The sequence below is a fragment of the Syngnathus leptorhynchus genome, chromosome 9 (genome assembly GCF_054491065.1).
Source record: "Syngnathus leptorhynchus isolate UIUO chromosome 9, UIUO_Slep, whole genome shotgun sequence".
Taxonomy (NCBI): domain Eukaryota; kingdom Metazoa; phylum Chordata; class Actinopteri; order Syngnathiformes; family Syngnathidae; genus Syngnathus; species Syngnathus leptorhynchus.
The window spans coordinates 8,381,826-8,395,066 of NC_141203.1; the positions used below are offsets into that span (position 1 = coordinate 8,381,826).

The 13,241-nt window shown below is 41.8% G+C and overlaps 1 protein-coding gene across 2 annotated transcripts in view; it reads left to right on the forward strand.

Annotated features, from left to right (window-relative positions):
* hs6st3b (heparan sulfate 6-O-sulfotransferase 3b) overlaps positions 1-13,241 on the forward strand; it is a 42,288-nt gene that overhangs the window by 1,839 nt on the left and 27,208 nt on the right. Inside the window, exon 2 of one of the 2 annotated variants that reach the window (XM_085921283.1) lies at positions 941-1,418. In XM_085921283.1, the coding sequence (XP_085777409.1) occupies positions 941-1,418 (478 nt within the window). Of the gene's footprint in view, positions 1-858; positions 1,419-13,241 lie in introns of those variants that run through there. The other variant, XM_085921282.1, reaches the window with a different exon arrangement.

Sequence of the window (13,241 nt, forward strand, 5' to 3'; positions counted from 1 at the left end):
CCTACCATTTTCACAATGTAAAGCTGCAGGAATTTAGTGGTAATGCTTACCTGAAATCAGAGACTAGTAAGAACTGTTCAAATACTTTAAAAGTATGGATGGTAATTAAAATTGGTAGCAATATTTCCTAAAAGTGAAAACAATGTCTAATTTCTAATAAAGTGATATGGAGGGCCGTATCTGGCCCCCGGGCCTTAAGTTTGACACCTATACTGTAGATGGTCAGACGGACAGATACATAAATACATGCATGTATACATACATACATATACATATGGCATGGATTGATTAATGGTGTGATTGATTTGGTCAGTTTCTATGACTTATTAGATATCGCATTGAACCTGTTTTCGAACGAGTGTGTGCTTGTATGTGCACGATGTCTCGACGCACCCTGCTAAACGAGATAATGGGACGATGGCAGAGACTTTCAATGCGCGTAAATACGCACACACACACGGGCGCGCACACACAAGCGGGCGATTAGTGGCCTCCCGTGCAGCCAGTCAGAGAGCCTCAGCATCCGGGGGAGGCTGAGGGATGCTGTGGGTGGTTGGTGGAGGGTGGCAGCGGCGGTGGGGTGGGGGGGCGAGGCTACAACAACAGTCCCAGTCTTGCGACATCCCCTCTCTCTCTTGAGAGAGAGAGAGCACACGCGCGTTTCGGACCGGAATCAGCGGGACAAAGCATGGAAAGCATGGCTGTTTAGAACTTTGAACCTACCATGCAGCTTAACTTTGCAACTTGGTGCGCTGTTTTTGAGAGGTGAACGACGTCCGATTGGCAACATGTGGCATCCGAAATATTAGGCGGCTCTCGAGTCCCCCAACTCTTATTCCCCCCCCTCTCAGTGATGGAATGAAGACGAAGCCTATCATGGATGATAAATCCAGCAAGCTCATCCTGGTTCCTATCCTGGCTGTGCTTTTTGTCACGATAGGTTACCAGTACATATGTCCCGCCGGCAGTCATTCGTGTCCGCTGAAAAACGGAGATGCGCCGCGGGGAGTGAGCCTGCTCTCCGCCGGCTATCAGGACGGGGATGATTTCACGGACCAGGACTTGGAGGACGACAGCCCTGCCAAGCTCCCGTCCCAGTTCAACTTCACGCAACGAGACCTGGACCGACGCGTGGAGTTCAACATGAAAGGGGACGACGTCATCGTGTTCCTGCACATCCAGAAGACCGGCGGCACCACGTTCGGCCGGCACCTGGTGAGGAATATCCGCCTGGAGCAGCCGTGCGACTGCAAGGCCGGCCAGAAGAAGTGCACCTGCCACCGGCCGGGCAAGGACGAGTCGTGGCTCTTCTCTCGCTTCTCGACGGGATGGAGCTGCGGGCTGCACGCCGACTGGACCGAGCTGACCAACTGCGTGCCTGTCATTATGGATAAGAAGGAGGTCCAGAGGAATAAAAGGTAAAGCAGAAAAGAACTACACATGCACGCACATTTCCCAAAAACGTCTTCAAGAGCACAGCTCAAAATTAAAAAGAAAAAAAAGAAAAACTGCAAGTGCTTTATAAATTCAAGTATTTACATTATTATCAAGAGTCCTGCATTAAAAATATCATTTAAAACAGATATTCGTTGAAAAATAAATGATCATATATATTGGTCATGTAAATATTTGTTGTTAAGTGATTAAATTCATTGGCGGAAAGTAAGTCATTGGTCATTGACGACATAACTGTCGGTGTGATTGTGAATGAATTATGCAGATAAGCGGTGCATAAATTAGTTGAACAAACAATAACATTTCAAAAATATTTGAACTTTGTCTTCATGAATGATCTGCCCCATCTGCCTCAGCGAACACAAAAGTTTGCCCTTTCCCGATCCAGTAAAAACTTTCACATAAGACACCAATGATCCAATAATTGTAACCACTCACTGTGCAATCAGGGATTTTCTTTTTCTTTTTTTTTTGTTGAGGGGATGGGTTGGGGTGAATACCTGCAACCTGAGAGAAAAAGCAGCCTTTCACACTCAGCTTGCAACCTATAAATAGACGAAAAGGTTCTGGTCCTTGTGTGCTCATCAGTCCCACACAATGAGGCTCTGTCTAGAGCTGTGCCCGCTAATGTTATTCCATTGCTGCTGCAGTCTGGCCCATTAACCAACTGTATACGGGATCCCCTCTCAGTGATGTTATTTGCCAAGATGTGTTTAAGCACCCCCAGTGTTTACTTTAATGGCCAATACATCCCCGCTCTCTGCTTGCACAATTGTTTTGAGAGGCTCTACATCCCCAACAAACACAGACTCACTGAACTATGATACAAAAATATATATATAATAGGTCCCTCTAATGTCTCCTTTAGCCTGGTATGAGGTGGAATGTCTCAATGGGTTTTTTTTTTTTAATAGAATGTGTTTTTCTTCTAAAAATGGGCATGTTAGTTATTTTATTCAGCTCCAGAGTACCAGGAATTCATTAGAGGTAAGTCGTTTGTTTATTTATACTGATACATTTGACAACAATATTTCAAACCATATTTACCTAAAATGATGTGTTCAATATAATCTACTGAATATATGGATATTGAAATTTTATCACGCAATATCAAAAACCGGAAACAGGATTTAATGGGCAGCATGACAACTCCTTGTAAAAATCATCACAGTGTGACACCGCCACGCTTCACCCACATAAGATGGCATGGACCAAAAAAAAAAATTCTCACTGGGGCTCATTTTGGCCTATCCCCAAGTGGAGTTTGTCAAAGTATGAGTCTCAGAATCCCCCTTGAAATGGTTGTTTCAAACCCAAATGGCCCACTTGGTGTTCAATTTCTACCATGGGTCCTTGAGACTATTTTGTTCTTTATGGTACACATGTCCATGCAATTTTGTGTGGATTGTTCAAATTGGTGCTTCAAAACCTCAGAACAGTGAGGCAGACAAGAAACACATACTGCCACAATCAGTTGAAGCGCTTCTGTCAAGATTCATAAAACCAAAAAGTTTGTAACAGTTTTTCTCACAGCAGAACTGCAGTATGCTTTATTCAGTGGATCTGCAAGTCTTTAAAAAGCACTACACATTAGGCTAGTCATAAAACGACGCATTAAAGCTGCATCAGTCCGAGTTATCTCCTCAAAACGTAGCTACATGGGCGCATATCAGATTAGGAGTAGGGTGGGGGTGGGAAAGCACTGCCGGAAATCTTTGCAAGGCAGCGAGAATTTCCCATCTCTTGTTTTGGAAGCTACAATCGCACGCTGATGTATTAAAAAAAAAAAAAAAAAAGGGGAAAGAAAGAAAGAAAGAAAACAGGCGGGCATGATTTATTTCTACTGCGCCAAGTGTGTTTCCTCCACTCAGAAAAGTGCTCAGTGGATGCGACAGCTCTTCATTTCACAGCTGCAGCATCCACTCTGCGCTCACAGTCCTCCCAGCCCCCGTGTACTCAAATCCCACCGCGTCCATTCTGAGGCCATCCTTCCTCCTCTTCCTCATCTGGGACACATTATGAGATGACTAATAGCTTTATGCACATATTACCTTAGTACATCAGCATATTTTGCTGCAAAGCCTTAATTAAAGATTCTTCAATTATAATATTTCTTGCAAGGAGTTTATATTTACTTAACAGCAGAAAGTATGAGGCGGCTAACTGAGGGTCAAGTGTTTGTGTCCGCTTTACAGATGCCACTGGCCTTAAGGTCACAAGTACGATGCTACTAAATTATTTGTTTTTCCAGTTGGGGAAAAGATGGCTTCTATTAGAAGTGTTGTGTTAGATTCCGCAGTATTTATTAGCGCTGACACTTATAGTAAATCAGGGCTGTCACTACAAAAACGTTTCAGACTTGACTATTCTATCGATTAATCTATGATTGGAAAAAAAATGTTTTTATTTAAGTGTATTACAAAGCCATTTGATTTATTCACCGATTATTATTGTTCATTTGATGAGTGTTAAAAAAACAAAACAAATAAGGAAAATCACACGAGGGAGTTTGATGACCTTTTTTTGACATTTTTAAATCTGATTCGGTCATTGTTTTCCAAAAGCAAATGTCTATTTGATTAGACAAAATCAAAATCAGTCTGCTTTCATGAATAACTACAGAAATCAGAGAATAATTACCGTCGGACACACGATTACTCGATTATTTAAAGTTTTCGATTCATTCGATTAGTGGTCGATGACTCAATATTTTTTGTCAGCTCTATAGTAAATACAGTCAAGGCTAAAATTTCCTGTCGTTTTGTTTCACTTCGTAGACACATTTGCAACAACCACGTTTTGATTCTGACCTCTCATATCGACACCTCTGCAGCTAATGCCTCATGAGACGGAAATGAGTCGGAGGTTGAGTGTGGGTGCAAAAAGGCACGTGAAAGTGCCTCCACCTTCACCGCACTGTATTGGCCTTTACTGCCCGGACACGGCCGAGTTGGCCGAGCTGGCGGCCCGGCCCGGGAAAGGTCAGGCGTGACACAAATGATCAGTGTGTATGTCGTGGCTCCTCTTGAGTGGGCTGTCTATCAGCGAGGAATTAGAGCAGTAAGTTTCACTTCAACTTATTGGTTATTGGCCTTAAAAAAAAAAAAAAACAGATGTGAAATGCTCATTAGACACGTTCTTGTTCCTTCTACATAATGAATGCTTAACTCGAGAACAAAGCCACAACCTGAATACAAGACATGACAGCAGTGCAATGTGAATAGTAATGATGTCGTCCGCAGTTTTTGTAATTCCCCACGATATTTTAGTTTCTCCGTGCTGCTCTTTCCACGACTCCTGAAAATATCCATCACTTTAATGTTTACAATGTTACCGCCGAAGTAAAGGAGCGTTATTACTTACATGCCTCGGCAGTGATGCGTCCTAATCTTTTGCTAAATAAAATCTCTCCTAATATTTTATTCATAATAATTGATGCGGAGAGGAGCTCCATTTACTGTGTAGTAGTTTCAACTTACGACTCCGATTGTTAAATCATGCATGTCTGTTCGCCAGAGCTAACCGTGGCGTTCACTGTTGGCCTCCTTCCTCTCATCACGGCGGCAAATAAAGTTAGCATTGTTATTAAATCACTTTTAGTGCATTTCACACAGTTCAAAGTTTTCCGGTTGAACGCAAGCCATCCTGGGACGCAGGAAAAACCTAGTGTATGATTTATTGAAAAAATATTTGCAAAAATGTTTGTATAGCAGCCTGATAAATTATCTGATGAACTAAAAATATAATTTTTAAATGTATTGAAAACAATTCTTTTTCCAGAACTTTTATATTGATGATGTACTTATCCCAATAATGGGATTTTATGTTTATTACGTGTGGATGAACCTTCAAAGATCTTGTCATTCCGGGGACCGGAGATTGCTTTTTTTGTGTGTGTGTGTGTGTGTGTGTGTGTGTGTGTGTGTGTGTGTGTGTGTGTGTGTGTGTGCGTCATTAATTCAACTACTCATTGCTGGCACCTCTGAGCAGTAATCCAGTCTTGTTAATTAAGAAGTGTAAGTCAAGTACTCTTTGACGACACAGAAGTGGCCTCATATTTATTTACTTAAAAAAGGACAATGCACATTAATCAACTTTATACAATGTAAATGCGGCAGAGTTAGCTAAATTAAGCTAACACCCTGCTAATGGCCTGTTAAAGTCCCGCCATTTTTGGTGGTGGTTCTGCCTCATGCAAATGGCTTTTGTTACCATGACAACCTGTTGTGGAGCTCAAGCGTGCAATACAATTACCCTACTTTAACTTTGTGACATTCTAGCTAAATATTTAGTAAAATTCGCAACCCCTGATGTGACTTTTTGGTTAATGATAAGCAACAAATCTAGTGAGTATTTGTGGTGTTATTGGAGAGTCATTGCCACTGCTGACTAATTGAATCTGTTGTGTAACATTGAAGCAGGAAGCACTTAAGTGGTTTAGACGTACCAACATTGCTCTCCCCCCTCCAAAAAAACAAACAATTGAAGCAATTTAAATGAATAAAAAAAACTAAAGAAACAAGTGGGCTATAATCATTTTATTCCTTGGCTACATGCACGAGATCCTCACATTTACTTGATTAAATTACTCCATCATCACTTTGAGTATTCCCATAGCAACCAAAACAAAAAGTGCTCTTTCTTGAAAGAAATGTTGAGTGAGGTTTAACGCAAAGCTGTCCATCAATTTAGCTAAGCGGTGTTTTAAAACCGCCCACTTCAATCATTGTAGTTTTTCAACCTACATTAAAGTAGTTTGTCTGGACGTTTATATTTTCTTTCCTTTCTTTCCACTTGAATTGAAAAGAAAATATAAGTGTCCCAGTTCTTCTGTTTGATACTTGAAGCACCAGGGAGCCCTGTGTGTCATCATTGTGCAATATTGTTCAATCTGATTTTGTGGAATAGTTTTTCTGGTCTGTGGCATCGCAATATTAGCATCACAGGTGTATAGAAGTTGTTCCGCTTGTGCCCCGGTGTCCATTTCCCTCGGGATGTGGTGTGCTTGGCGCTCGGAGTCTTTCTTTAAAAGCCACTCTGTGTAATGAAAGCCGAGCAGCTTGCCAGATCAGGCTTGTAGGTACTGCGAGGCTGCTGTCAAAAATATTTGCTGGTCAGGCAAATATGAATCTCCAGATGTCTGATTCAGCTCTTACGGCGTGATTAAAAGATGGCATTTGGTCGAGTGGCTGGCTCCAGTCACATTTTTCTCTTTCACTTCAGGTTTGTATGCAGTTCCATGTAAATGATTTTTTTTTTTTAATTAAGCATAAAATAATCAAGGATCTTTTTTGTATTCATTCACATGCAAATAATGAGTTGGCTTGAGAAATTCATTTCCATGTCGCTTTCATTTTTGACATTTATCTGGTGGACATTGTGGTATGAATGTGCGGTAAAAGATGTGAAGACGCATCTTTGGGGGCCGAATTAGTTCTGGCAGCACATGTATTTCTTCATGGAGGCCACATACAGTATTCAAAGGCGCCTTGTCGGCCCTTGTTAAACGGGATGAGCAGCTCGTCGGGAGATCCTAATGTCAACATTTAGAACAATAGAGGTCTTTATTTATCCGGCAAAATAGTTGTTCTTTGCTTTTCATCATTTTATTAGGTGTCTAAAGTGTGTGGCAAATCAACACCTGTATTTGTGCTTGATTTTTTTTTTTTTTTTAATATTCAGGACCTAGGCTTTTACTATGGAGAAAGATAGAAGCGATGCCTCCAGCAATTAAAAAAAAAAAACAGGAATACAAGGCCACTTTAGTGCTTTCCATTTGAAAGCGCCTTCTTCCTTCTGATATCACGTCATGAGCCTTCAAATGCATCATCTGAAGGATGCTGTCGCTAAACTGGGACTGCAATTGCTTCAAACAAGGACACTGACGAGGATCCATCAAAAATGGAAGTGAAGGAATTACAATTAGCTTATTCATGCCGACTAGCAGCATCTGGTCCTAGACAAGGACAGGCAAGGAGATAATTGGCTGACACAGGACGGCTAGGGCAAGCCACAAACACCTGCTAAAGGTAATGACAGAGACAGAGTGACAGATGCCGGGGAGAAAAACCCCAAAGGCTTGGCAGAAGGCGAGTGGCCGGGCACAAGAGGGCAAGACTCCAACGACCCAACCCGCTAGTCAAGCACCGCAATGCAGCCGATAGTGTGAAATCCCACGTCACAACTTAACTGCTACTTTACATCTCTCTGTTCTTTGAATTTGTGTTATTTTATCCAGCGTGAACCACAAGCTCCTTCTGATAGCGTCTTTTGATCAGACATCACCCAGAAACGGAGCTAAAAGCAGACCATGCCAAGCCGCTCACATTGATCTGGTTAAATATAGTCATCAGTAGATGGGAATGAGTCAGCTAGTGCAGTGATTCAAACATTCGCTGGTTAATGTCCCCAAGAGTCCTGTTTGGTGGCTGAGTGGTTTAAATGCTCTTATTAACATGGGGGCAATTAACTTTGGCTCTGTTGGCCTCTAATTGGCAAAAGAAGATTCTCGTTCCCTGCCTGAAATAGTCCATAAAAAGCTATCATGCAAAATTAGATTTATAAAGTAAATTCTCCCAATATTGCTGAGGTGGAGTGGCTTCATCAGCAAGTTCATTATTACGACCTCGCTGCCCTGCCCTGATATGTGTGCTCTCCTGTGATGGCCGTTTTTTTTTTATTTAATCACAAAACTCAATCTAAAGGCGAAGTCGACTTTTCGCCATATTCAACAGAGACGACAAAAATGCCAACAGAGCTTGGCGGTAATAGTGATACCTGCGAGGCTTGAAAAAGGCAAGAAGAAGTGACTGTGGATTTGATTTATTGTAACAACCCGAAGAAAGGTCATCTGTCCTTATCTGGGGCGAGCTGGTGACAGAAAAATGCGGAGAGGCGAGCCGGGGCTCACGCCATCCCGCCATTTGGATTCAGCGGTCGACTGAGCAGCAAACTCACTTTAAAGCCCAGCTCGAGTCACCTTCATACGAAGTCTAATCTCCCGTATGGGCTGTGCCGCTACGGTATCTTTTGACAGGATAAAGTCTCTTCATGCTGTAGGCTGTGGCGGCCGGAAATCTCTCGCCTTATGTAAACGCCGTCTGATTGGATGAAGGTCTCTTCAGCATATTGTGCATCAGAGATTCTATGAACTGACCACAGTAGCTTTACCCTTGAATTTCATCCGCTTTTATGGTGCTTTTAATTCATCTGATTGGCCATCCATTTTCTTTAGCACTTGTTCTCATTAGGGTCATGGCTGAGCTGGAGCCCATCCCAGTGGACCTAAGATGGAGACGCACCCACTGGTCCTCAGTCAGTTGCAGAGGATGACCATGATTATTGACTCGTTCAGTTAAAATTGATTTTTAACATCTATAGCCGTCAACGGCAGGGAATGATTTCAAGAATTCTGTTAGTGGTGTTTGGCTAAATTGAATCAAGCATTATTTGTAGACTGGCAATAAGACAGAAGTTTGGAACATTCTTTTTTTTGCATTTGTACTTATTGTGCCAAGTGCATTTTCACTGATCATTTGTTAATTTTCTTCTTGTTAATGAGCTTTTTTTTTTTTTTTTTTTTTTGCTGATGGAAAAACGTGTCATTTCCCACTGGAGAAGTATCATCCATCTCTGTGGATGCCTTTCATTGCATTCGCACTTCAATTGACTAGTGTAAATTGGGTCCCTGGTCACAGTGTGATGAATTAAGTCAGGAAAGAAAACAAAAACGTGTCTCAACAAGAAATGAAATTGATGCGTGCTGATGTGGAACACACAGCGCTTAACTATGTAAGTACGCGCTTCAGGACGATAACTGGGCCAAATTTGAACATTTTCTTGTTAGCAAAGGCTCCATTCTCAGATCCTGAGTGATAGTGTTGAGGAATTTTGACTTTAAGTTTTGCTTGGAACATTTTGCTAGGGATGTCTATTATAAATTATTATTATTTAGGATAATAATAATTATCATTTCATCTTTGTGGTACACACAGAGCCACATTCCGCCATTGTAATGAAAAAAAAAAATGAAACAATAGCCAGAATTAGGACAATCACTGTCAACGTTTGCCAGGAAACAACTGGAAAGAGAATTCTGGCAAAGTGCGTTGGACTCCAAGGAGGGTAACTTTCAATTGGAAAACTTGTCATTTTTACTTTCCATTTGGAATATATCTTTTTGTGTCACCAGTCCTGGAGCTTCTCTGACACACTCGGTAGACGTTGCCATTCAGCGCATCATAAGAGCACCGCCGAGCGTGCCGTGGCTCTCTTCAGGTGCCCGCGAGGTAGAGCTTTAAATCCCACTCACAAATCCAGGGATCAGTCGGGCTCTCATCATGCTCAAATGGATAGTCGCTTTGGCTTCATTCATCACGCCACGAGAGACGCCTCCTCCTCCGATGTTTTCCAGCCGCAACCACCAGCCTGTTTACTCTCTCTCCGGGAGGCTGGTAGGAGGAAATTGTCCTCCCTTTGTAATGTCGGCCATGTCTGTGAATCCTAACAAGTTCCACGAAAAGGAACAATGCAAAAGTTGTTGCTTTCGCACGCCGGCAGCAAATGGCCTTTTCGCTCCTTGCAGGTGTCATCAAGAATGCAGATTGTTAAATATTTCAAGAATGTAGCCATACATATTAACAGCAAGTGACATGAATTAGAATTGATTCACATTATGACGGGCCTATAAAAGGGCAGCGTATAGCAAAAGGTAGTTAGAGTGCTTGCAGAAGGCGATGTGGGGTGCCAACATGACTAATGGGCCTAACCTGGATCTATCGACTCGCACACAAAAATACTGGAGGATTGATTGGGCTGCTTATGCCGCTGCCGCAATCTCACCATCAATGATATGCTTCCTCTTGTGTTTGTCAAGTCGCCGCTGCTCTTTTTTGGAAAAATATAGCTCTTATTATCAATTCTGATCATGTCCGATGCTCACCTTCATATTCAACCTGCTTCATCACCCCTACATTGAGATAACAGATGGTTATTTTCTTTCCCGTTTATTGAACGCGCTTGTTCATATGTGACTCATTGTTTGATGATTTCATGCTGGTTAACCGGGTTAGTTGGGAGTAAGACACAAGGAGACAGTGGAATACCCCAAAAGTAGAACAGTTAGAAATGAAAATTTCTCAAGATTTTCATCTCTGGGAGCAAGTAACGAGTATCATGCATGTGACTAAAGAAGTTACATTTGTATTTATTTGTTATTTCACTACCAAAGACATTAGCAAAGCTAAAGTTAACGAGTAGCACGCAAGTGACTCCAGAGGTTACATTTGTATTTTTTTTATTTCACAATCAAACATGTTAGTGACTTAGAATATTCATGAAGCAACTATAAAACACCCCAGATGCTCCACAAAAACCTGCTTAAGCTCCACCTCACCTGCAAACCTAATGAGAACAAGCGCCACTGTATAGAAAACCGATAAATAGATACTTTAACTCCATAATCGACCTGAGGAAGTCAAATGCCTTATTTAAAAGCAGCCTCGCGGTCATATCCGCTTCCCTCCGATCCTAACGGAGAGCGCTGAACATTGAACATCTGCTCTCACTCATGACCGTGGGGTCCATGCAGATGATTGATTCAGGCGCAGTGAAGAGGCGAAAAGAGGCGAGCCCGGAAGGTGATGATGGTGTTGAGCGGAGATATAGCGCTTGGGGCTATGTCCGTTAATCATACTGTATTACCACACGGTCGGCATTTATCACCAAACACCAAAGGCTCGCGCTCCACGGGGAACACTGGAACCAATCTCACCGCTTACACACAATTCATCCCGGCCTAAAGAAAAAGTAGCATTGTTGGTCACAACCGCATCCATTAATTCTGTGACAAGGGGATGTTGCCAAAAAAGTAAAAGTTAAAGTCAAAGAGCAGAGTGGAGGAAGAGGAGTTTAGAGGCCTGTTCTTACTTTATCCACCAGCGCATCAGCCAACAGCAGGGAGTGCAAACATTTGGAATTAACCCGGAGTTGTCGGAGATGAAGGAGCCCCTCTGGTCAAACAATGTAAACCTCTACGTGCTTGTTTAAGGTACCAAAGAGACGATTGAAAGGATTGTTCACATGACAAAGAGTCAATTGGAGCTTTCCCTTAAAGACAAATGGAGGTTTTGATTTAGTTCTCACTGAAAGCACAGCGATATATGACTTGACTAACCTCAAACGTAACAAAAAATATTCATTTACTTCATCTATTTAGTACTGGAAAATTACACATATAGTAATGTGTAGTTTACCATTAGTTTATTTGCTTGTGTCAAAAGAAATTGAGTGGTGACACCAAAAAACAGTCCAACACTAACATTTACATCTGATGGATTTTTTTTTTTTGCAATATGCTGAAGAAAGAACAACATTCTCTACAATACATTTCAGTAAAATAGTGCTCACAATTCAAATTTCCCAGAATGATGCAATTTTGAATTCTGCAAAAAATTCCAGCAAAAATATTTTTGGGAGGTCATCATACCGTGCTAGTCCAATTTTTGTTCATCTTATGATATACACACAGCAGTTAGTGACAGCAGGTATTCCTTTTTCTTTATTTATTTTCTTTCCAACTTTGGCTGACTGAGCACCAGCATGCCCAACCCTGCAGGTGGGCGAGTGCTGCTTGTGTGCCGGAAATGTGTTGTTAACGTTCACGAGGACTTGAAAAGCATTCTGCCTTGTGATTTTTGCATCAATGGACCAGATGGTTTTGTCTCCTAGTTTGCTTTTGGGACAGATAAATCCACAACGGTTTGATACGAATCCAATTGAACCTCCAAAATCATATACAATCTGTTCTGTGATCTTGGTCGACTTCTGGTTTGTTCGATTGACCGCATTGGGGCGAATTAGATTTTCAATCGTTCCTTTGTATTGTCAAAATTGCTGCCATTGTGAAATCAATACAACCCAGATGAATGTGGATTTTTTCTTTGTCAACGTCAACATGCCATTTTTGTTCTTTTTCCTCACTGAGTTGTTTTGTCATGTCAATATATACATGGATGTGAAATAGCCCAATTTGAATGTGAAAGTGTTAAAACACCTCCGTAGAAACACATGACGTTCATCCTGATTAGTAGCTGCGGGTTTGGCGCTCACGGCAACTCGTACGGTGAGCCTCCATAATGGCTTCCACAGCAGGACAGAGGTTTTAAAAAGCAGTGAAATAATGTTCCTCTGGTACATTTCGGCGAGGAATTACCAAGTACTTGGATGTTTTTTGTCACCGTCACAATCCATCGTTGCTCAGATGGTTGTGTTCGCTGTTCGTTCTTTATTGATGCCATATATTCGCTTAATTGCCATTTGTAATTTCTCTTACGCAAGCTGCAAACTGGCTTTATTGCTACTAGTGTTTTATTATGGTGCCCCTGTAGTTTATTAATTACAATCACTGCATGATGTTTATTCTCCTAATATTTGGCTTCCGGGGCCTCGTGTGATATGATTGCGCATGGAAGTGCAATCAACAACAAGTTCGGCCCGCAGAGAGTCCATGTCGGCCAGACCTTAATGCTGGGACGGAGGGAGAGGGCGGGGCATAGCCCTCGTACAAAAACAGAGTTCTGTTTATCAACAGCTTTGATGAGTGTTTTATCACATTACAAAAACAAATAATACCCAGGCAAGGGGAACAACTTTAGTTTTTTTTTATTTATGTGTGCAATCACAACAATTAACGCATGCTCAAAGTCAAAGCTGTCCAACCAAGATGAAATCCAATCCATTCGGGGACGCTGGTCAGCCAATCAGCATAAACCACAGGAAATAATGAA